At 44.6% G+C, this 24,939-nt stretch overlaps 1 protein-coding gene across 3 annotated transcripts in view; it reads right to left on the bottom strand.

The window, feature by feature from the left end:
• The window catches only part of LOC129865779 (rap1 GTPase-GDP dissociation stimulator 1-like), a 51,561-nt gene that overhangs the window by 1,994 nt on the left and 24,628 nt on the right, over window positions 1-24,939 (bottom strand). For all 3 annotated transcript variants that reach the window (XM_055938788.1, XM_055938787.1, XM_055938789.1), the window contains 7 exons: window positions 14,499-14,642; window positions 7,471-7,602; window positions 3,111-3,245; window positions 2,606-2,731; window positions 1,368-1,507; window positions 608-734; window positions 25-153 (listed from right to left, as the gene is read on the bottom strand). In XM_055938788.1, the coding sequence (XP_055794763.1) occupies window positions 25-153; window positions 608-734; window positions 1,368-1,507; window positions 2,606-2,731; window positions 3,111-3,245; window positions 7,471-7,602; window positions 14,499-14,642 (933 nt within the window). The remainder of the gene's footprint in view (window positions 1-24; window positions 154-607; window positions 735-1,367; window positions 1,508-2,605; window positions 2,732-3,110; window positions 3,246-7,470; window positions 7,603-14,498; window positions 14,643-24,939) is intronic.

The raw sequence follows: 24,939 nt of genomic DNA, 5'->3' as shown, positions 1-24,939 counted from the left end.
ATTCAAAATGGCCGCCCCTTTTACCTGAGCCCATGACCGCACAGATGAGGATCATGGAGTTGTATTTGATCTCCGGGGCGGTCCTCTCGTCTGAGAGCAGCTTGTGGAGCACCTGCACCAGGCCAGCCCCGACAAAGTCCTTTTCAGCCCCCACTGAAACCATGAAAAACACAAGTCACAGACTCATTTGTCCAATTGTTTTAATGCATTTCAATGCTCCACCAGAGTCAATGCTTTGCTTCTGAGAAAAGGGTGTACTGAGCACCCCGTTACAAATGCTTCAACAGTGAATTTAATTCATACAGTGCATCTCACTAGGTCAAAATTGCTTTCCATTGTATGGTTCTAACTCACCCTGTGCATCATCAAACTACTTGCAGTTGAGCATGGAAAATTGAGATTTTTTAAACTGAGTTAAACAGAAACTTAGCTTTTTTCCCCCTCTCCATTTCTAAACATTTTACTACAGTATGCCCTACTGAACACAACCCAGGCACAGTCAAAGGAAGCGCTCCCAATCTGGACTTTACAAAACCATGTGGCTAATACAGTAGTCAGAATTAGGCTGCACTGTGACATGAACCTGACTGTGACCCCTGACTCTTACCCAGGTCCAACCCGGCGATGAGGCCCAGAGCCACCAGCGCCTCGTTCTGCATGATCATGTGTTCGCTCATCGCCATGACTACTAAGTGCTTCACGCCTGCCCCCTGGATGACAGTTTTTACGACGTCCTAAAACCACAAAAACAAACATTTCAATGGGACACAATCCTAAAACGGGGATATCTTATCCATCTCGTGGGGGAGCTACTGGGCATGCAGGGTTTTGCTCCAGCCCTGCCCTAACACACATACATACCCTCTACTAACCCGTTGCTCATCAGGACTCTGATTAGCTGAAATCAGGTGTGTAAGTTACAGCAGGGTGGGAGCACAAACCTGCACACCCAGTGACTTTCCAGGAGGAGACCCCTGCTCTAAATGAAACATGACTTGTGTACGGTGCGTAAGTATGACATCTCTAGCACTGCTACAGGGGTGCTATTCTATATGACGAGTTGCAAGTAGGACGGAAGTCACAAATCTACAGATTAGAAGGAGAAAACCAGTCCGAGTAACACCTGAGTCATTCTCCCCTGAGATGAGACCGGATGGGCAGTATTGCAAAACTGCCAACGCTAGGTCTAGGCATTAACCAACAAGAAAGATCGTATTTCAGGAAGAGTTAGACAATGAATCACAGTCTGTTGTTCCCCTTTATGATCTGAACAGTTCAATCATGGGTCAGAATGTATTCTGTGGTCACAGCCAGCCAGCTAGTCAGTCACAGACGGTGTGTGTGTTTCCATGGCAGCTGGCCCTAACCTTTGATTTGCTGTGGCGGATGAGAGCTGAGAGCAGTCTGTTGGACTCTCCCATGACTCCTGCATGGTCCTTGGCCTCACACCACTCTACCAGACGCTCCACCAGCTTGGCATTGGTCCCCAGCTGGTCTGCCGCATCCGCTGGGGAGAAAACAACAGGTAACACTTTATTTTACATCCCCATTACCATTGGCAGCTCTCTGGTATATAAACTGAAATGACTGGTTTCTTGAAATGATTCGACCTAAAAATTGGTAACTTCTTGATGAAATTATTTTTAAATGGGTCAATTCTTGGTAACAATGAGTACTTTCTAGTATTTGTTATAATGAATCTCTGAACTCCAGGAAGGAAGAGATAAAAATGCCTATTGTAACGACATACAGGTATTAATATCCTATCACCTTGAGTTGCCTGCTATTCTAACACCCTGTCAACATCTCACTGTGACACTCCGGTCCATAGCGACTCAATCAAAGATGGACTCCATCGATCGCCATGTCACTTTGGATCCAACTGGACTGCACTTGGCCTTGTCCGGTCCTCCCCAACCACTATTTGATGAAGATTCAAACGTTTGGCAGAAAACTTATCGCATTCCTGGCTTTTTTTTTAAAGACTGTACTTTCCTTTCAATGGCTTCCCGAGTGGCACAGGTGTCACTACAGATCCGGCTTCGATGTCTGGCTGTGTTGCAGCCGGCCGCAACCGGGTGACCAACGCACAATTGGCCCAGCGTCTTCCGGGTTAGGGGAGGATTTGGCCGGCTGGGATGTCCTTGTCCCATCGCCCTCCGCTGACACGGTCGCCAGTTGTACGGTGTTTCCACCAACAAATTTGTGCGGCTGGCTTCCGGGTTAAGCGAGCAGGGTGTCAAGAAGCAGTGCGGCTTGGCAGGGCCGCGTTTCGGAGGACGCATGGCTCTCGAAAATACTCTGCTGAATAAATAAAATCTTTGCACCTGGATTTGATACAGATCAATTTAAGGACAAAGAGTGAGGTTTGGAAAGAATCAAGTTTAGAGCATCGTTAGGAAAGCATTCTAGCCTCCATTTCAGAAAATGTTCCTTCAGATCTTTCTGCAGAGTTAATGGGGTGGAACATTCACACCTGTGACTGATTCTGGTCAATTTAAATTGAGCGCGAAGCACAGACCTCGGGGGCATCCTTGGGAAGTTGTTTTACAGTGTATTAAATGTGCTATAATTGTGATATATAGGTGTTATAAAGATGCTCTACCTTGTGTGTCGATGAGCATGCGTAACGTCCCCAGCAGTTTGAACTGGACAGGAGGCATCTCTGACGGGAGGAACTTCAACACCGTATCTGACACACCAGCTGACAGCATTTTAGCCTTGTTCACCACTTAGGGAAAGATTATAAATAAAAGATTAAACATGTTAAATAAATAAATCCAAACTATTCTCGCTTCAAACTATGCTCCCTCCTCAAAGACATGTGTAATCGGCTTTGTTTCCTTAGGTATGGACTGTACATATCAATTAAGCTCTTCGCTGACAATGTTGTACACCATGAAAATAAACGATAGACTAATTTAGTAACTATTGTATTCAACCAATATTAAGGCTCAAAGAAGGAACTTAAGTACAGGGAAGCACTTTTGACTAGAAGTTGTTTGTAGTTGCATTTGCCAAGAACAGCCCCCCACCCACAGATTACAAAGACGTCATATAGAACATTGACAGTATACTCAATCATGCATGGAGCGCCTTGGACGTCTCACCAGGAATGGCCAGGTTGCGCAGGGCGCTGAGCGCAGCGTGCTGCACGGTGACGTTACCCTCCTCCACGTGGCGATCCAGCAGCTCCAGAAGCTTCTGAACGATGCCTGATTCCACCATGTGTATGCAGTTACCATCTGTGTGGGGGAGGTGAATAGTGATAACTCTGCCCACTATTTTCTAAACAACATTTTCCTGGCTTTAAGATTTCACAATCAGATGAAACATGTGTTCTGAAACTCTGTGGTGTAAATGAGTAATGGTATGCAATGACTAATTGTCAGGCTTGGGACTTGTATTCAGCTCACTCTGAGGGAGTGTGTTTTCATTGGAGGGGGGCAGACTTAACTAGACAGAAAATCTGGAAGAAAGTGGGGGGACTTGCAAAAGTTGATTCCCTGTTCTACATGACAGAGAAGCGTGTTTGTTATGTATACAGTACATTTGGAAAGTATTCATACCTTCCCTTTTTCCACATTGTTAGCCTTATTCTAAAATGGATTGAAGAAAAAAAATCCTCAATCTACAAACAATACCCCATAATGACAAAGCAAAAACAGTTTTTTTGATTTTTTTATTAAAAATAAAAACAGAAATACCCTATTTACATAAGTGTTCAGACCCTTTGCTATGAGACTTGAAATTGAGCTCAGGTGCATCCTGCTTCCATTGATCATCCTTGAGAGGTTTCTACAACTTGGAGTCCACCTGTGGTAAATTCAATTGATTGGACATGATTTGGAAAGGCACACATCTGTCTATATAAAAGGTCCCACAGTTGACAGTGCATGTCAGAACAAAACCCAAGCCATGAGGTCAAAGGAATAGTACGTAGAGCTCCGAGACAAGATAGTGTCAAGGCACAGATCTGGGGAAGGGTACCTAAACATTTCTGCAGTATTGAAGGTCGCCAAGAACACAGTGGCCTCCATCACTCTTAAATAGAAGAAGTTTGGAACAACCAAGACTCTTCCTAGAGCTGGCCACCTGGCCAAACTGAGCAATCGGGAGAAGGGCCTTTGTCAGGGAAGACCAAGAACCCGATGGTCACACTGACAGAGCTCCATAGTTCCTCTGTGGAGATGGGAGAACCTTCCAGAAGGACAACCATCTCTGCAGCACTCCACCAATCAGGCCTTAATGGTAGAGAGGCCAGACGGAAGCCACTCCTCAGTAAAAGGCACATGACAGCGCACTTGGAGTTTGCCAAATGGCACTTAAAGGACTCTGACCATGAAAAACAAGATTCTCTGGTCGGATGAAAGCAAGATGGAACTATTTGGCCTGAAGGCCAAGCGTCACATCTGGAGGAAACCTGGCACCATCCCTACGGTGAAGTATGGTGGTGGCAGCATCATGCTGTGGGGATGTTTTTCAGTGGCAGGGACTGGGAGACTGGTTAGGATCGAGGCAACGATGAACAGAGCAAAGTACAGAGAGATCCTTGATAAAAACCTGCTCCAGAGCGCTGAGGACCTCACACTGGGTTGAAGGTTCACCTTCCAAAAGGACAATGACCCTAAGCACACAGCCAAGACAATGTGGCTTCGGGACAAGTCTCTGAATGTCCTTGAGTGGCCCAGCCAGAGCTCGGACTTGAACCCGATCAAACATCTCTTGAGACCTGAAAATAGCTGTACAGCGACGCTCCCCATCCAACCTGACAGAGCTTCAGCGGATCTGCAGAGAAGAATGGGAAAAACTACCCCAATACAGGTGTGCCAAGCTTATAGCGTCATACCCAAGAAGACTCAAGGCTGTAATCGCTGCCAAAGGTGCTTCAACAAAGTACTGAGTAAAGGGTCTGAATACTTATGTAAATGTGATTGCATGTTTTTTGTATACATTTTGCTTTGTCATTATGGGGTATTAGAATAAGGCTGTAATTAGAATAATAATAATTAGAATAAGGCTGTAACTTAAATTGTGGAAAATGCCAAGGGGTCTGAATACTTTCCAAATGCACTGTGATTATAGAATCTGAGTGTTATATATTAGTCATTCGTACTGGTCCCCTGTGAGAATCGAACACACAACCCTGGCGTTGCAAGCGCCATGCTGTACCAACTGGGCCACATGGGACCCTGATCAGGGGTGCAAAGGTGAACGGCAAGGCACTGGAGCGACGAACTGCCCTTGCTGTCTCTGCCTGGCCGGCTCCCCTCTTTCCACTGGGATTCTCTCGGACCCTATTACGGGGGCTGAGTCACTTGCTTACCAGTGCTCTTCCATGCTGTCCCTTGGAAGGGTGCGTCACTTGAGTGGGTTAAGTCACAAACGTGATGGTCAGAGACCATGGTCGTGTGGTGCCAGGACAACAACCTCTCCCTCAATGTGATCAAGACAAAGGAGATGACTGTGGACTACAGGAAAAGGAGGACAGAGCACGCCCCCATTCTCATTGACGGGCTGTAGTGGAGCAGGTTGAGAGCTTCAAGTTCCTTGGTGTCCACATCACTAACAAACTATCATGATCCAAACACACCAAGACAGTCTTGAAGAGGGCACAACAAAACCTATTCCCCCTCAGGAGACTGAAAAGATTGGGCATGGGTCCTCAAAAGGGTCTACAGCTGCACCATCGAGAGCATCCTGACTGGTTGCATCACTGCCTGGTATGGCAACTGCTCGGCCTTCGACCGCAAGGCACTACAGAGGGTAGTGCGTACGGCCCAGTACATCACCGGGGCCAAGCTTCCTGCCATCCAGGACCTCTATACCAGACGGTGTCAGAGGAAGGTCCTAAAAATTGTCAAAGACTCCAGCCACCCTAGTCATAAACTGTTCTCTCTGCTACCGCACAGCAAGCGGTACCGGAGCTCCAAGTCAAGGTCTAAAAGGCTTCTAAACAGCTTCTACCCCCAAGCCATAAGACTCCTGAACAGCTAATCAAAGGGCGACCCAGACTCCTCTTTTACGCTGCTGCTACTCTGTTCATTATCTATGCATAGTCACAACTCTATCTACATGTACATATTACCTCGACTAACCGGTGCCCCTGCACATTGACTCTGTACCAGTACCCCATGTATATAGCCTCACTTGTGATTTTACTGCTGCAGTTTAATTATTTGTTACTTTTATTTTCTATTTTCAATGTTTAACTTTTTTTTCTTAAAGCATTGTTGGTTAAGGGCTTGTAAGTAAGTGTTTCACTGTAAGGTCTACACCTGTTGTATTTGGCGCATGTGACATATACAATTTGACTTGATCTTCCTGTCCGGTTTGCACCCCCTCAGGCTTGTGCGGGAGGAGATCTTTGTGGGCTATATTCACCCTCGTCTCAGGGTAGTAAGTTGGTGGTTTGTTGATATCCCTCTAGTGGTGTGGGGGCTGTGCTTTGGCAAAGTGGGTGGGGTTATATCCTCAGTGTCACCCGACCCACCCGTCTCCAGTATCTATGCTGCAATAGTGTATGTGCCGGGGGGCTGGGGTTATTCTGTTGTACCTGGTGTCCTGTGTGAATTTAAGTTCTCCCTCCCTCCCTCTCCCCTCCCGGAGGACCTGAGCCCTAGCATTATGCCTCAGGTAAGACTGGCTGTCCCCAGTCCACCTCGTCATGCTGCTGCTCCAGTTTCAATTGGTCTGCCTGTGGCTAGGGAATCCTGACCTGGTCACTGGACGTGCTACCCTGTCCCGGACCTGCTGTTTTCAACTCTCTCTACCACACCTGCTGTCTCAAACTCAATGCTTGGCTATGAAAAGCCAACTGACATTTACTCCTGGAGGTACTGACCTGTTGCACCCTCTACAACCACTGTGACTTTAATTATTTGACCCTGCTGGTCATCTATGAAGACTTGAACATCTTGAAGAACAATCTGGCCTTAAATGGCCATGTACATTTATAATCCCCACCCGGCACAGTCAGAAGAGGACTGGCCACCCCTCAGGAGCCTGGTTCCTCTCTAGGTTCCTGCCTTTCTAGGGAGTTTTTCCCTTGCCACCGTGCTTCTACTATTGCATTGCTTGCTGTTTGGGATTTTAGGCTGGATTTCTGCTGATGTAAAAAGGGCTTTATAAATACATTTGATTGATTGATCAACTGGTGTTGTGGTGCTGACAACTAGAGAGAGAAGTGTTTCTGTTCTACATGATATGTTTCCAGTTTGAGTGATGATGAGATTAGTCAATATCGAGGCAGGTCAAGGCAGTTTTATCCTGAATAACCCATTTTGTTGGTTCCCTATCCCAGCAGGCAAAACTGGTTGAATTATTTCAGTTCAACATTGCAACGACGTCATTTCAACAACGTAATTTCAACATGGTAACGATGTCCTTTCAACATTGCAATGACTTGATTTCAACCAGGTTTGCCCACTGAGCTGTTACTACGGACAACGTGTGCAGTAATCTCTTTACCGTTGCGGGCAAAGTTGGCGATGGCCAGTGCCCCTGCCAACTGCAGCTGGTGGTTGTGGGATGGTACCCAGGAAAGGACCCTCTCGAACACGCTGCCCTTGCCCGCTTCAAACAGCTTCTGCATGGACTCATCTGAAGGGAGAGAGATGTGGAGGCTGTCAACACAAAACATCTGCCCACTGCATCAGAGGGGAGAGAGATGTAAACACAAAACACCTGGCCACTGCACCAGAGGGGAGAGAGATGTAAACACAAAACACCTGGCCACTGCACCAGAGGGGAGAGAGATGTAAACACAAAACACCTGGCCACTGCATCAGATGGGAGAGAGATGTAAACACAAAACACCTGGCCACTGCACCAGAGGGGAGAGAGATGTAAACACAAAACACCTGACCACTGCACCAGAGGGGAGAGAGATGTAAACACAAAACACCTGGCCACTGCACCAGAGGGGAGAGAGATGTCAACACAAAACACCTGACCACTGCACCAGAGGGGAGAGAGATGTCAACACAAAACACCTGGCCACTGCATCAGATGGGAGAGAGATGTAAACACAAAACACCTGGCCACTGCATCAGAGGGGAGAGAGGCCATCAAAATGTCACAGCAGTTATTTACAAAAAAAAAAAAAAAAAGAGACCACACAAATAAGCACATGTGTTTTGGAAGATAATGTTACAGGATAAATGTCCTACTTCTTGGCTTCAGTATAACAAAGTGGTGAGGGAATGTAAAAGGAATGTAAAGTCAGCAAAAAAAGAAATTTCCCTTTTTCAGGACCCTGTCTTTTCAAGATCATTTGTAAAAATCTAAATAACTTCAGACCTTCATTGTAAAGGATTCAAACACTGTTTCCCATGCTTGTTCAATGAACCATAAACAATAAATTTCCATGTCCGTACTCGCAGTGGCAGACCACTTGTAACAACACCTGCACAGGATCGGTACATCCGGACATCACACCTGCGGGACAGGTACACAATGGCAACAACAACTGCCGAGTTACACCAGGAACGCACAATCCCTCCGGCCGGACTGAGGGCTTGTAGGCCTGTCATAAGGCAGGTCCTCACCAGACATCACCGGAAACAACATTGACTATGGGCAAACCCACCGTCGCTGGACCAGACAGGACTGGCAAAAAAAAATCTTCACTGACGAGTCACGGTTTTGTTTCAGCAGGGGTGATGGTCGGATTCGCATTTATCATCGAAGGAATGAGCGTTACACCGAGGCCTGTACTCTGGAGCGGGATTGATTTGGAGGTGGATGGTCCGTCATGGTCTGGGGCGGTGTTTCACAGCATCGTCGGACTGAGCTTGTTGTCATTGCAGGAAATCTCAACGCTGTGTGTTACAGGAAAGACATCCTCCTCCCTCATGTGGTACCCTTCCTGCAGGCTCATCCTGACTTGACCCTACAGCATGACAATGCCACCAGCCATACTGCTCGTTCTGCGTGTGATTTCTGCAAGACAGGAATGTCAATGTTCTGCCAAGGCCAGCGAAGAGCCCGGATTTCAATCCCATTTAGCACGTCTGGGATTTATTGGATCAGCGAATGAGGGATAGGGCCATCCCCCCAGAAATGTCTGGGAACTTGCAGGTGCCTTGGTGGAAGAGTGGGGTAACATCTCACAGCAAGAAGGTCCAAGGTGGCTTAGCAGTTCAGACGTCTTTTTACGTATTGTCGTGTCGTGTCCTGTATATATATATTTTTACACCTTTTCTTCACATATCTTTTATTTATTTTATTATCCAAGAACTCAACTACAAAAGCTTTCCTGCAAAAGCTTTCCTGCAACCCGCTTCACCAATTACAATAAGTATTATTTTACCTCAATCTGAAAATCCATCGTGGAAGATAGCCAGGGGCTAATTCAGAAGCTAGCCTGAAAGCTAACCAGAAGCTACTCCGATAGCTAGCCAGAAGCTAATCTGTAGCTGCCCCGAAATTAGCCGGTTTGCTGGCTAGCGTTGGTGTTTCAGCTGCCCACGTTTTGCGGTCATCAGCTATTCCTTTAGCTCGATAATCTACCGGCACTTTTGTGCAACGCGACTCGGACCGGAGCATTCCGGGACTTTTTTTCTCTCAGTTTCCCCGGATTCCAACCGCAGGCTCTGGACACTTGCACCTTGATTTCGCAGCTAGCTAGCTGCATACCGTGTGACTATTGGCTTACGTCGACCCCGGAGCAAACTCAAATCATGCTGGAGCTAGCCAGCTGAGGAGTTCCATCACCATCCGGACCCGTTTCTTTTGTTGCTGCTGCAGATACGGAACCCCACCGGGCCCTCACGACTGACTGCCGACGTTATCTGCCCGAGGGATTTATCCAACCGGCACCTCCGTCCCGACGTTACCTGAACGCTCATCTGAGGCCCGCTAATCGTTAGCTGTCTTATCGGCTGCTATCTGAACAAAACCCCACTACACGGAACCTACCTACGGAAACGCACGAGGTATCTACAAACAGACCTCCATCCTATGCTGCTACCGATAGCCATATACCCGGCCAGCTGTCTGGATCGCCACGACCCCAACCAACCTCTACTCACTGGACCCTTATTGATCACTCGATTAAGCATGCCTCTCCTTAATGTAAATATGCCTTGTCCATTGCTGTTCTGGTTAGTGTTTATTGGCTTATTTCACTGTAGAGATTCTAGCCCTGCTCTCTATACCATATCCAACCTCTCAGTTCCACCACCCACATATGCGATGACATCACCTGGTTTCAATGATGTTTCTAGAGACAAGATCTCTCTCATCATCACTCAATACCTAGGTTTACCTCCACTGTATTCACATCCTACCATACCTTTGTCTGTACATTATTCCTTTAAACTATTTTATCGCCCCCAGAAACTTCCTTTTACTCTCTGCTCTAGTAGCTCTAGGCGACCAATTCTCATAGCTTTTAGCCGTACCCTTATCCTACTTCTCCTCTGTTCCTCTGGTGATGTAGAGGTGAATCCAGGCCCTGCAGTACCTGGCTCCACTCCTATTCCCCAGGCGCTCTCTTTTGATGACTTCTGTAACCGTAATAGCCTTGGCTTCATGCATGTTAACATTAGAAGCCTCCTCCCTAAGTTTGTTTTGTTCACTGCTTTAGCACACTCTACCAACCCGGATGTTTTAGCCGTGTCTGAATCCTGGCTTAGAAAGACCACCAAAAATTCAGACATTTTTATCCCCAATTACAATATTTTCAGACAAGATAGAACGGCCAAAGGGGGCGGTGTTGCAATCTACTGCAAAGACTGCCTGCAGAGTTCTGTTATACTATCCAGGTCTGTTCCCAAACAATTTGAACTTCTACTTTTAAAAATCCACCTCTCTAAAAACAAGTCTCTCACCGTTGCCGCCTGCTATAGACCACCCTCTGCCCCCAGCTGTGCACTGGACACTATATGTGAACTGATTGCCCCCCCATCTATCTTCAGAGCTCGTGCTGCTAGGCGACCTAAATTTGAACATGCTCAACACCCCAGCCACCCTACAATCTAAGCTTGATGCCCTCAATCTCACACAAATTATCAATGAACCTACCAGGTACCACCCCGATTCCGTAAACACGGGTACCCTCATAGATATCATCCTAACAAACTTGCCCTCCAAATACACCTCTGCTGTTTTCAACCAAGATCTCAGCGATCACTGCCTCATTGCCTGCATCCGTAATGGGTCAGCGGTCAAACGACCTCCACTCATCACTGTCAAACGCTCCCTGAAACACTTCAGCGAGCAGGCCTTCCTAATCGACCTGGCCGGGGTATCCTGGAAGGATATTGATCTCATCCCGTCAGTAGAGGATGCCTGGTCATTTTTTAAAAATGCCTTCCTCACCATCTTGAATAAGCATGCCCCATTCAAGATATTTAGAACCAGGAACAGATATAGCCCTTGGTTCTCTCCTGACCTGACTGCCCTTAACCAACAGAAAAACATCCTATGGCGTTCTGCATTAGCATCGAACAGCCCCCGTGATATGCAACTTTTCAGGGAAGCCAGAAACTAATTTACACAGGCAGTTAGAACAGCCAAGGCTAGCTTTTTCAAGCAGAAATTTGCTTCCTGCAACACAAATTCAAAAAAGGTTCTGGGACACCGTAAAGTCCATGGAGAATAAGAACACCTCCTCCCAGCTTCCAACCGCTCTGAAGATAGGAAACACTGTCACCACCGACAAATCCACTATAATTGAGAATTTCAATAAGCATTTTTCTACGACTGGCCATGCTTTCCACCTGGCTACCCCTACCCCGGACAACAGCACTGCCCTCCCCTCTGCTACTCGCCCAAGCCTTCCCCATTTCTCTTTCTCCCAAATACAGTCAGCTGATGTTCTTAATGAGCTGCAAAATCTGGACCCTTACAAATCAGCCGGGCTAGATAATCTGGACCCTTTCTTTCTAAAACTATCTGCTGAAATTGTTGCCACCCCTATTACTAGCCTCTTCAACCTCTCTTTCGTGTCGTCTGAGATCCCCAAAGATTGGAAAGCAGCTGCGGTTATCCCCCTCTTCAAAGGGGGGGACACCCTTGACCCTAACTGCTACAGACCTATATCTATCCTACCCTGCCTTTCTAAGGTCTTCGAAAGCCAAGTCAACAAACAGATTACCGACCATTTCGAATCACACCACACCTTCTCCGCTATGCAATCTGGTTTCAGAGCTGGTCATGGGTGCACCTCAGCCACGCTCAAGGTCATAAACGATATCGTAACCGTCATCGATAGGAAACAATACTGTGCAGCCGTATTCATTGACCTGGCCAAGGCTTTTGACTCTGTCAATCACCACATCCTCATTGGCAGACTCGACAGCCTTGGTTTCTCTAATGATTGCCTCGCCTGGTTCACCAACTACTTCTCTGATAGAGTTCAGTGTGTCAAATCGGAGGGTCTGTTGTCCGGGCCTCTGGCAGTCTCTATGGGGGTGCCACAGGGTTCAATTCTTGGACCGACTCTCTTCTCTGTTTACATCAATGATGTCGCTCTTGCTGCTGGTGATTCTCTGATCCACCTCTACGCAGACGACACTATTCTGTATACTTCTGGCCCTTCTTTTGACACTGTGTTAACAACCCTCCAGGCGAGCTTCAATGCCATACAACTCTCCTTCCGTGGCCTCCAACTGCTCTTAAATACAAGTAAAACCAAATGCATGCTCTTCAACCGATCGCTGCCTGCTCCTGCCCGCCTGTCCAACATCACTACTTTGGACGGCTCTGACTTAGAATATGTGGACAACTACAAATACCTAGGTGTCTGGTTAGACTGTAAACTCTCCTTCCAGACCCACATCAAACATCTCCAATCCAAAGTCAAATCTAGAATTGGCTTCCTATTCCGCAACAAAGCATCCTTTACTCATGCTGCCAAACATACCCTTGTAAAACTGACCATCCTACCAATCCTCGACTTCGGTGATGTCATTTACAAAATAGCCTCCAAAACCCTACTCAATAAATTGGATGCAGTCTATCACAGTGCCATCCGTTTTGTCACCAAAGCCCCATATACTACCCACCACTGCGACCTGTACACTCTCGTTGGCTGGCCCTCGCTTCATACTCGTCGCCAAACCCACTGGTTCCAGGTCATCTACAAGACCCTGCTAGGTAAAGTCCCCCCTTATCTCAGCTCGCTGGTCACCATAGCAGCACCTACCTGTAGCACGCGCTCCAGCAGGTATATCTCTCTAGTCACCCCCAAAACCAATTCTTCCTTTGGACGCCTCTCCTTCCAGTTCTCTGCTGCCAATGACTGGAACGAACTACAAAAATCTCTGAAACTGGAAACACCTATCTCCCTCACTAGCTTTAAGCACCAGCTGTCAGAGCAGCTCATAGATTACTGCACCTGTACATAACCCATCTACAATTTAGCCCAAACAACTACCTCTTTACCTACTGTATTTATTTATTAATTTATTTTGCTCCTTTGCACCCCATTATTTCTGTCTCTACTTTGCACTTTCTTCCAATGCAAACCAACCATTCCAGTGTTTTTTTGTTGTTTTTATTTTACTTGCTGTGTTGTACTCACTTCGCCTCCATGGCCTTTTTATATTTTTATTTATTTATACATATATCTGTTTGCCTTCACCTCCCTTATCTCACCTCACTTGCTCACATTGTATATAGACTTATTTTTTTTCACTGTATTATTGACTATATGTTTGTTTTTACTCCATGTGTAACTATGTGTTGTTGTATGTGTCGAACTGCTTTGCTTTATCTTGGCCAGGTCGCAATTGTAAATGAGAACGTGTTCTCAATTTGCCTACCTGGTTAAATAAAGGTTAAATAAAATAAATAAATAAAAAAGAACTGGCAAATCTGGTGCAGTCCATGTGGAGGAGATGCACTGCAGTACTTAATGCAGCTGGTGGCCACACCAGATAGACTGTTACTTTTGATTTTGACACCCCTTTGTTCAGGGACACATTATTCCATTTCTGTTAGTCACATGTATGTGGAACTTGTCCAGTTTATGTCTCAGTTGTTGAATCTTATGTTAATACAAGTACTTACACATGTTAAGTTTGCTGAAAATAAACTCAGTTGACAGTGATAGGACGTTTCATTTTTTGCTGAGTTTATATGTTGGGGTCAATGAAGGATGAAAAGGGACTTGGTGTATGTTTATAAAGCATACCCACCCATCTCCGTCTTATAAAGCATCTCCTGAGGAGTAGCAGGAGAAATCCGCTCAAAATAGCTCTGTATGCTGTGCGTGTAGGATAGTGGTGTTGGATAATTAAGATATACGATGACTAACGGAAATACACACAGGCCAATTTAAATTACACAAAATTACGCAATTATGCGATAAGCATGACGGTCAAATCTATTTCCATCGATTGGTATTTCCATCAATTAATAAAAAGCATTATTTTGCAATGTATTTTTCTTTCTCCCGGTAATTTTTATTTAAAAATCAGCTTTTCATATTATTTTTGGGCCAAAAGCCGGCAATTGCTGGCTAACGGAAATCGCTATGTGTGTGGTACCTCCCAGAAGCAGCAGCACCATCAGATCGGAGGCAGTCTTGAGCTGGGCCACATCCTCATCCCTCTCCCCATCCACGGTGTGAGTCACCACATCTAACAGACACTCCACCAGGCCCGCCTCCACCAACTGCAACTTGATCACATCTGAGAGAGAGACAGTTATACAAAATTAGAAATTAGTTAATCCACCGCCGGGAAATGCTATCAACAACTTATGATACACACACACACCACAGCTCTCCCAGACACACCCCACGTTTGTACCTTTAGGCTATACACCCCAATCATTGTCCATTTCTGTCCGTCAAAAGTACTTAAGTCAACTATTTTTCAGACTGTGTGCATTTTTTGTCGGACAATCATTAACCGGTCATTCATCTGGCAATAACTGTTGGAGCTAGAAACACAAGCATTTCACTACACCCGCAATAATATCTGCACGTGACCAACAAAATTTGATTTGAAATGACTCGGATTGAAAAAGCATTGGCTGCAGCTAAAATTCTCAGACACAAAATCCCAGTGTTCTAACAGCCTCATCTTTTTCAGGATGTATATCTTGATGCTTTTTTTGTGTACCCAATTCCTACTTGCGTGTCAGAGTAAAAAAATAAAAAATAATTTAAAAAAGTCCACTGTCCAGACATGGATAATGATGGTTCAGTATACACCCAGTGTACAAAACATTAAGAACACCTGCTCTTTCAATGACAGACTGACCAGATGAAAGCTATGATCACTTATGTCACTTGTTAAACCCACTTCAACAAACTAGATGAAGGTGAAGAGACAGGTTAAAGAAGGATTTTTAAGCCTTGAGACAATTGAGACATGGATTGTGTATGTGTGCGCAATTCATAGGGTGGATGGGCAAGTCAAAAGATTTAAGTGCCTTTGAATGGGGTATAGTAGTAGGTGCCAGGCACCCCGGTTTGTGTCAAGAACTGCAACGGTGCTGGGTTTTTCACACTCAACATTTTCCCGTGTGTACCAAGAATGGTCAATCAGCCAAAATACATTCCCCCATTTTTTTTTTTTTTTTTTACATGTTAGTCATGTGGGTGACTGTAGAACAATTGCTATGCCCTTGGGGGAATGACAGACACCAATTTACTTGTGTAGTCAAAATGAGTCACTCTGGCAGAGAACTGATTAGAGGAATGCTTAATGTAGTAAGTGGAGACAGAGAGGGGCGGAGTTAGACTGAGAAACAAATATAAAAGGAAAAGAGGACATTTGGTTGGAAGAGTCTGCAGCTGAACTTCCTTGAAGGACTTCCATGTGATTTGCTGAATGAATGCAGTCCACTCAAGAACATGGCTATGAACTGGAAATCCTGTCTCACTTTTGTTGTTTCATTTCTGCTCTTCAAGTTATTCCACTTAAGTAAGTCTAACAATTCAGTTATCATCTTCAATTAATATAATCTTACCAGTAATATAGACAGAGTGATTATAAAAAAATGTGTTACTAAATATGCAGATGAGAACATCAAGTTTTATGTGGTCAATTACTTGCAAGGTCAAAGGTTTGTTTGAAAATAACAAAAATGGTTTCGAGACACATTCAATACAGTAATGAATTGGCCATTTTGGATAAGAATGTTTGGACATAGCCCTATATCCAAACTCTGTCCTATTTGTCCATTTTTAAAGGTACTGGATGCAAGTTTCTGCCATTTTTGCTAATCTAACCATCTAAAACGTAAAAGTACAGCACACAGTATGGTTGTACTGTACAAAACTCAAGACTATTTCTAAAACTCCAGAAGTAAGAAATGGAACTGCACACTTCCTGAACCAACTCCAAAATCTGGAGTGGCAGGTACCCACCCTACTGGTTAAGAGTGTTGGGACAGTAACTGAAAGGTCGCTGGTTCGAATCCCCAAGCCGCCGTGGTGAAAAATCTGCCGATGTGCCCTTGAGCAAGGCACTTAACCTTAATTGCTCCTGTAAGTCACTCTGGATAAGAGCGTCTGCTAAATGACTAAAATGTCAATCTTTCACAGAACAGCTTTGGCTCAGTGGATAATGCCTTCTATGAGACTGAGGTTCTATAAAACCTCTATTTTTCTGTCTTCGTAGCTGAGTTTGAGACCACTGTTCCCAGTAAGACGCAGCTTGCCATCCTGGGGCAACATATAGTCCTAGACTGCAGCTTCCCTGTGGACAAACAATGGGATCGAACACGTAGCCAGATTGAATGGAAGTTAGACAAGGAGGTGGTCCACAGTTTCTACTATGGTCAGGACCACCTGAACGACCAGAGCAGTCGCTATGTCAACAGAACCAGCCTGTACCACTCTGATATACAGAAGGGGAACGCTTCTCTCAGGCTGGAACGTGCCACCCTGGGAGATGAGGGAAACTATACCTGCACTGTGCACACAGAAATGGGCCCAAAGAGGACATCTGTATCCCTTAAATTAGCAGGTAACACCCACATCTATATTCCTGCTTTTTGGAACAAGTAATAAAGTATTTATTCCTAACTTGTAATTTGCTGAGAAACAATCAAGCACCTTGCATAAGTTATATACATGTATGTATGACTCATGATTTTGCACTCTTTACAAACATGTTATTCAGTGGAACATTTAGTTGATTTAACAGCCATGTCTCCAATGAAGTCCATTGGGGTTGTTATAGTCATGCTCCCCTTCATATTCTTAGCAAGCACACAGTCATGATACTACTTCAACATCCAATTCTATCATTGTTCTGTATAGCGTTCTACCCTGAGCCTCGCCTGAAGTTCTCAACATCTGCCTGTGGTGTGGAGCTACTCTTGACCACCGAGGGGTACCCCCGACCCTCAGTGCAGTGGCTGACTGTCAGTGGTGAGGACGTCACCGAAGACACAGTCACACACCTCTCCCAGGACACACAGGGCCTATACACTGTTTCGAGCACAGTATCCCTGCAAGGAGCGGTCAATAAGACCCTGACTTTTGTCTTAAAGAACGAGGACCTGCGACAGGAGATCAGGAGAAACATCACACTTCTCTCAGGTAACTTAAAAAGGCCAAGGAAATATATTTATACGGCAGTGCATTTGTTGTGTAGTGAAAATGAAAAGGTAAGTAGTAGGTAGTTTATATATGAAGTGAAACAGGAAGAAAGAGAGGCAGGCCTACGTAGATAATGTGTTGCAAAGCCAATCTGACTGTCTTTTCACTTTTTTTTTTTTTTTTTTTAATAACAGGAAATAGTGTTGACGTGTCACCTGGGGTTTACCAAGAGAGATGGTGGTTTGTTATTACTATCCTGGCTGTGATGCTGAAATACTTTTTGTGTAACTAAGGGGGCGGGGGTGGTCTTGGTAACCATTTGTTGTTTAGCTTCTTGGACTAATTTGTAATGAAGCACAATGCCACTAAGAAAATGTAATAAACTGTACAGAATGCATCTGTAAATAATTAAGTTTGCTATGCTGCCTTTCCAATTATTATGTAGGTCTATGTACTGTTTATTACAGGCATATGTCCTAACATCGGTTATAATATATATATATAAATTCATTCATGTTGCCTCAATCTCTGGCCTCACCCTACATGACACAGAAATGAAGTGTTACTTACATTGGACAGATGACAAAACAAGGGTTCATTATAACGGAGCCCTCATACAGAAGTTGTTAGAGCCGGTTATCCATATTGCATTGAAAACCAAAAACATACAGAGAACCATGTATACCAAACATTAGGAACACCTTCCTAATATTGAGTTGCACACTACATAGATGCTGGCCCATGTTGAATCCAATGAATCCCCCAGATGTGTCAAGTTGGCTGCATGTCCTTTAGGTGGTGACACACTGGAAATGGTTGAGCGTAAATAACATTTTAAAAAGCAGCGTTGCAGTTCTTGACAAAAACCGGTGTGCATGGCACCTACTACCATGCCCCGTTCAATGGCACTTACATTTTTTCTTGGCCATTCACCCTCTGAATGGCACACATACACAGTCCATGTCTCAAGGCTTAAAAATCCCTCTTTAACCTGTCTCCCATTCATCTACACTATTTGAAGTGGATTTAACAAGTGACATCAATAACGGATTATAGCTTTCACCTGGTCAGTCAATGTCATGGAAAGAGCAGGTATCCTTAATGTTTTGTATACTCAGCGTAAAACGTTTTAGAACACCTACTCATTCAAGGGTTTCTTTATTTGTACTATTTTCTACAGTGTTGAATAATTGACATAAAAACTATTAAATAACACATGGAATCAAAGTGTTAAAATATTTTAATTTGTTTATTTGAGATTCTTCAAATAGCCACCCTTTGCCTTGACAGCTTTGCACACTCGGCATTCTCTCAACCAGCTTCACCTGGAATGCTTTTCCAACAATCTTGAAGGAGTTCCCACAAACTGAGCACTTGGCTGCTTTTCCTTCCCTCTGCAGTCCAACTCATCCCAAACCATCTCAATTTGGATGAGGTCAGGGGATTGTGGACGCCAAGTCATCTGATGCAGCACCCCATCACTACTTGGTCAAATAGCCCTTACATAGCCTGGAGGTGTGTTGGGTCATTGTCCTGTTGAAAAACAAATGAAAGTCCCACTAAGCGCAAACCAGATGGGATGGCGTATCGCTGCAGAATGCTGTGGTAGCCATGCCGGTCAAGTGTACCTTGACTTCTAAATAAATAAATAAATTAGTGTTTCACCAGAAAAGCACCCCCACGCTTTACGGTGGGAAATACACATGCGGAGATCCGTTCTCACAGACACAGCGGTTGAAACCAAAAATCTCCAATTTAGACTAATCAGACCAAAGGACAAATTTCCACCAGTCTAATGTCCATTGCTCGTGTTTCTTGGCCCAATCAAGTCTCTTCTAGTTGGTGTCTTTAGTAGTGGTTTCTTTGCAGCAATTCGAACATGGAGGCCTGATTCACAGTCTCCTCTGAACAGTTGATGTTGAGATGGGTTTGCTACTTTAACTCTGAAGCATTTACTTGGACTGCAATTTCTGAGGCAGGCAACGCTAATGAATTTATCCTCTGCAGAGGTAACTCTGGGTCTTCCTTTCCTGTGGCGGTCCTCATGAGAGCCAGTTTCATTTCACCTTTATTTAACTAGGCAAGTCAGTTAAGAATGAGAGAGAAAGAAACACACAGAACAAAAATAAAAAACGCAACATGCAACAATTTCAAAGATTTTACTGAGTTAAAGTTCATAAGGAAATCAGTCAATTGAAGTGAATTCATGAGGCCCTAATATCGATTTCACATGACTAGGATACAGAAATACGGCTGTTTTTCATGGTTCAGGCTAGGCACCTTAACTACACAGCATACAATGACATTCTAGACCAGACATGGGCAAACTACGGCCCGCGGGCCACATACGGCCCGTTAGGCTTTTTAATCCGGCCCGCCGAACTTGTCCAAATTATAGTAAAAACCTCCTTTTTTTCCCCTTTCCCTGCAATGCCCACGTTTCCCCAATAGATGGCGCACTCAAAACACATTGACCGTTGTTGGAGTGGCGCGTATTTCTCTTTATTTCACTTTAATTTTCACTTCGTTTCACGTCACCATTAAGCCCTTCTGTGAAAATGAGCGGACCAAAGAGAAGGAAAGTGGACAGCGAATGCCGAGTGTTTAATAAGGAGTGGACAACAAAATACTTATTCACTGAAGTCCGATCAACGGCTGTATGTCTGATATGCCAAGAAGCTGTTGCGGTTTTCAAAGAGCACAATATCAGCCGTCACTTTGCCACGAAGCATGCAAACTATGCTAGCAAGCAGTCAACACAAGAACGGGCGGCTACTGCTCAGAGGTTGGCAGCTAATTTACAGAGTCAACAGAACTTTTTTCACCGACAAACTGCAATTCAAGAGTCAAGTACCAAGGCAAGTTATTTGCTGGCATTCAAATTAGCAAAGCCTAGCAAGCCTTTCTCCGAAGGCGAGTTTTTGAAAGAGTGCATGGTAGAGACAGCAGGTCTCTTGTGTCCGGAGAGCAAAGCCAAGTTTGAAAAAATCAGTTTAGCAAAATCAGTTCATTCAGTTCAAGTCTCTTAAACTGAATGACTTTTACGCTTCACTTAACGAGACCGCGTTTCCAAACCTCCGGAGGACGGCGCAGAAGATGCTGGTGTTGTTTGGCTCGACCTACGTGTGTGAGCAGACGTTTAGCGTCATGAAAATCAACAAAGCCCATCACAGATCCAAGTTAACTGACCAACACCTCAGATCTGTCCTGAGAATTGCCACAACAAAACTAACTCCAGACTTTGATGCACTGGCAAAAAAGGGAGACCAACAACACTGTTCCCACTGAAATGGTGAGTTTTTCTGCTGTGTTATGAAAAAATGCATATGGAAAGTTTGGAAGTGCGTATTTTAATTAAGAGCAATGCGTATTTACGCACAGCAGCGGTACAGTAGCTTTATTAACACGCCGCACATCGCTCTTAATTTAAATTTAAATTTTCAGCTGCAGGTAGGATATTTAATACAGCCTATGTCTGTGTGCTTGGCAACGATACACGTGTACTGTTTGCGCGTGAAGGCGAGGGCGTCCGTGGCGAGTTTGTAGAGCGCGCGGTCAGGACAATCCATCCATGATTTTGCGGAGTTTAACACAAGTAGATATTATTGAGCTTGAGTATTTCGTTGTGTAATAATGTTTTGAATGTTGAAAGTGATTCCATTTTTCAATAAATGTTGATTTCTTTAACTTTGCACCTTCGATTGAAACTTATTAAAAACAGACGCAATCTTGATAAATCACAGTGCGTATGTTATTTTAATCTATTTACATTTCCTCATCCCGGTATCTGCGAAATAGTATGTAAATGCCATATCTTGCATATTCCTTGAGACAAATTTATTAACTGATAAGGGCTATTTTTCACATTTGAAAGACAGTTAATAAATTGGGTTGTAGTGTTCTTACTGTGCTATGAGGTTTGCACACACTACATTTAATGCTTTAGTATATCCGGCCCAAACACTCCCTCCAAATGCTCCTGGCCCGGCCCCTCTCAAGTTTTAGAACCCATTGTGGCCCGCGAGTCAAAAAGTTTGCCCACCCCTGTTCTAGACCATTCTGTGTTTCCAACTTTGTTGCAACAGGTTTGGGGAAGGCCCTTCCCTGTTTCAGCATGATAATGCCCTGTGCACAATGCGAGGTCCATACAGAAATGGCTTGTCGAAATTGGTGTGGAAGAACTTGACTGGCCTGCACAGAGCCCTGACCTCAAGTCCATCGAACACCTTTGGGATGAATTGGACTGCGATATAACAGATGACTTATATGAGTTATACTTACCTAGCCTAGCGGTTAAGATTGTTGGGACACTAACGGAAAGGTCACTGGTTCAAATTCCAGAGGCGGCAATGCGTAAAAATCTGCCGTACTCCTCTTGAGCAAGGTAGTTAATCAACAACTGCCCCCCCGGCGCCGATGACATTAAGGCAGCCCCCCGCTTTAACGTCATCAGGTTAAATGCAGAAGCCACATTTTGTTTGAATGCAGTCAGTTGTACAACTGACTAGGTATCCCCCTTTCCCTTCCGGATTGATCTATTCATTTTGTTATTAGTTTATATAAGTATATGGCTCCCCCTCTTGCCCATTCATTGTACTGTGGCAAGTGTGTAGTCTAGGATAAATGGAAGAAGTTGGGCGTTCGGTAGGAGTCCTAGCTAGACATGTCTTGAAACATACATAGCAGACCATCTCATGTTTTTACAGTTCCAGTAATCTACGCTTTATATTGATCAAAGAATTCATTTGTGTTAGATCTATAGAAAATAAAAATAAAAGTATGTCACGTGCGCCGAATACAACATTACAGTGAAATACTTACAGGCTCTAACCAATAGTGTGAAAAAAAGGTGTGTGTGTGTAGGTGAGTAAAGAAATAAAACATTTGAAAATAACAGTAGCAAGGCTATATACAGACACCGGTCAGTCAGGCTTATTGAGGTAGTATGTACATGTAGGTATGGTTAAAGTGACTATGCATATATGATGAACAGAGTAGCAGTAGCGTAAAAAGAGGGGTGGGCAGGTGGTGGGACAATGCAGATAGCCGGGTTAGCTAATGTGCGGGAGCACTGGTTGGTCGGGCCAATTGAGGTAGTATGTACATGAATGTATAGTTAAAGTGCCTATGCATATATGATAAACAAGAGAGTAGCAGCAGTGTAAAAGAGGGGTTGGGGGGGTGGCACACAATGCAAATAGTTATGTTCAGGAGTCTTATGGCTGGGGGGTAAAAACTGTTGAGAAGCCTTTTTGTCCTAAACTTGGCACTCCGGTACTGCTTGCCATGCGTTAGTAGAGAACAGTCTATGACTGGGGTGGCTGGGGTCTTTGACAATTTTTAGGGCCTTCCTGACACCGCCTGGTGTAGAGGTCCTGGATGGCAGGCAGCTTAGCCTCAGTGATGTGCTGGGCCGTACGCACTACCCTCTGAAGTGCCTTGCGGTCGGCGTCCGAGCAGTTGCCATACCAGGCATCAGTCAGGATGTTCTCTGTTGCAGCTGTAGAACCTTTTGAGGATCTCAGGACCCATGCCAAATCATTTTAGTTTCCTGAGGGGGAATAGGCTTTGTCGTGCCCTCTTCACGGCTGTCTTGGTGTGTTTGGACCATTCTAGTTTGTTGTTGATGTGGACACCAAGGAACTTGAAGCTCTTAACCTGCTCCACTACAGCCCTGTCGATGAGAATGGGGCGTGCTCGGTCCTCCTTTTCCTGTAGTCCACAATCATCTCCTTCGTCTTGGTTACGTTGAGGGATAGGTTGTTATTCTGGCACCACCCGGCCAGGTCTCTGACCTCCTCCCTATAGGCTGTCTCGTCATTGTCGGTGATCAGGTCTACCACAAATATTATATATATATATATATAAATTGTTGCACCATGTCCCTGGATCTCCGTGAGTGCTTTTTGCCATTTGGCTTTTGGGAATCTTGAATGTGGACTATGTGTTGGGAAAAAAACACTTCAGGCTTGGGCAGTGGCTATGGTCAAACGGTAAAGAGGTCACTACAGCAGTACATTCATAGACGGGAGAAAAGGATACAGGGTTTGTGTGAGGGGTAAGCGAGATTAGATGTTTTGAGTCTAGGATTGTATTGTGTCTGCGTCCGTGTGCCAGAGAGGGGGAAGTTCTCTGGAGTAGAGTTTAAGCAGAACGTTGTCGAAGAACAGGGCAGAGGGGGAAAACCCAGTGTGCTGCCAAGAACGACAACAACAGTCAGTGAGTCACTCCCTCTGTCACGCATGCTCACACACACATTCTGTCTCTCACAAAACGTGCACGTACACACACGCTCAGTCTAACACACGTGTACAAAACATTAGGAACACATTCCAAATATGGAGTTGCACCCCCTTTTGCCCTCAGAACAGCCTCAATTTGTCAGGGCGTGGACTCTACAAGGTGTTAAAAGGGATGCTGACCCATGTTGACTCCAATGCTTCCCACAGTTGTGTCAAGTTGGCAGGATGGTGGTGGACCAATCTTCTCCTTCCTGTTCACTGTCAGAGCCCTTCGCTCATCATCAGTCTTCTTCCTCCTGCCACTATGGGTGTTAGTTCTCCCTCGCTCTCTGAGCAGCCTCAGCCCAGCAGCTTTGGATACGAGAGCCACTATACTCCAATATGCAGTTATCAAGGCCACAGATAACTCCACATAATATAGGCCCGACTGCCGTGAGTGGAAATTGGCCACTGTACTTTAAACTGACAATGACAATCCCCCTTCAAATATCATATACTGTCCCAAAACAAGGTTAGCATTCTACTTGGCATACGAGCACGTTTTGGTTTTAGGAGCCGACCCAAATCCAGCCGTGGTCGCTCAATTTATTTTGTTGTTGCAGTGTGCACTTCCTCACCTAACTGACTTCAACCAACACATTATTCATTTCTGATAGACCGATACAGCTGAGGGGAGGTTCAAATTCTTAACTGGACATTTTCTAAAATGCACACGCCACTTTTTCTGTATGCTTATCTGACATGTTCGCATGGTTAATGTAAAATAGCTAGGGAATGCATCCCTATGGCTATGCTAATACAACATTAACATTATAATTCAACACTACATTTCTGCACCCTAGCCATCATTTCCTTTTCCATATACCTCATTCTCCCCCTCATTTTCTTTCACAAGTTCTCGCTCTCCTAATTTAAAAAGAAATCATATATATATATATATATATATATATATATATATATATATATATATATATATATATATATCTCTCAATCTATTCAGCCATCTATAGTTGGCCATCTAAAATTGAATTGGTATATTGGTATATAAACTCAACACATTAAGTAATGACCAAGAATGATTACAAGGTGCAGTCAAAGAACCAACCTACAGCAACTGCACCGCCCGCAACCACAAGGCTCTCCGGAGAGTGGTGTGGTCTGCCCAACGCAATACCGGGGGCAAACTAC

Source organism: Salvelinus fontinalis, chromosome 11 (assembly GCF_029448725.1).
Source record: "Salvelinus fontinalis isolate EN_2023a chromosome 11, ASM2944872v1, whole genome shotgun sequence".
Taxonomy (NCBI): domain Eukaryota; kingdom Metazoa; phylum Chordata; class Actinopteri; order Salmoniformes; family Salmonidae; genus Salvelinus; species Salvelinus fontinalis.
This window is presented reverse-complemented; position numbering and strand designations above follow the sequence as displayed.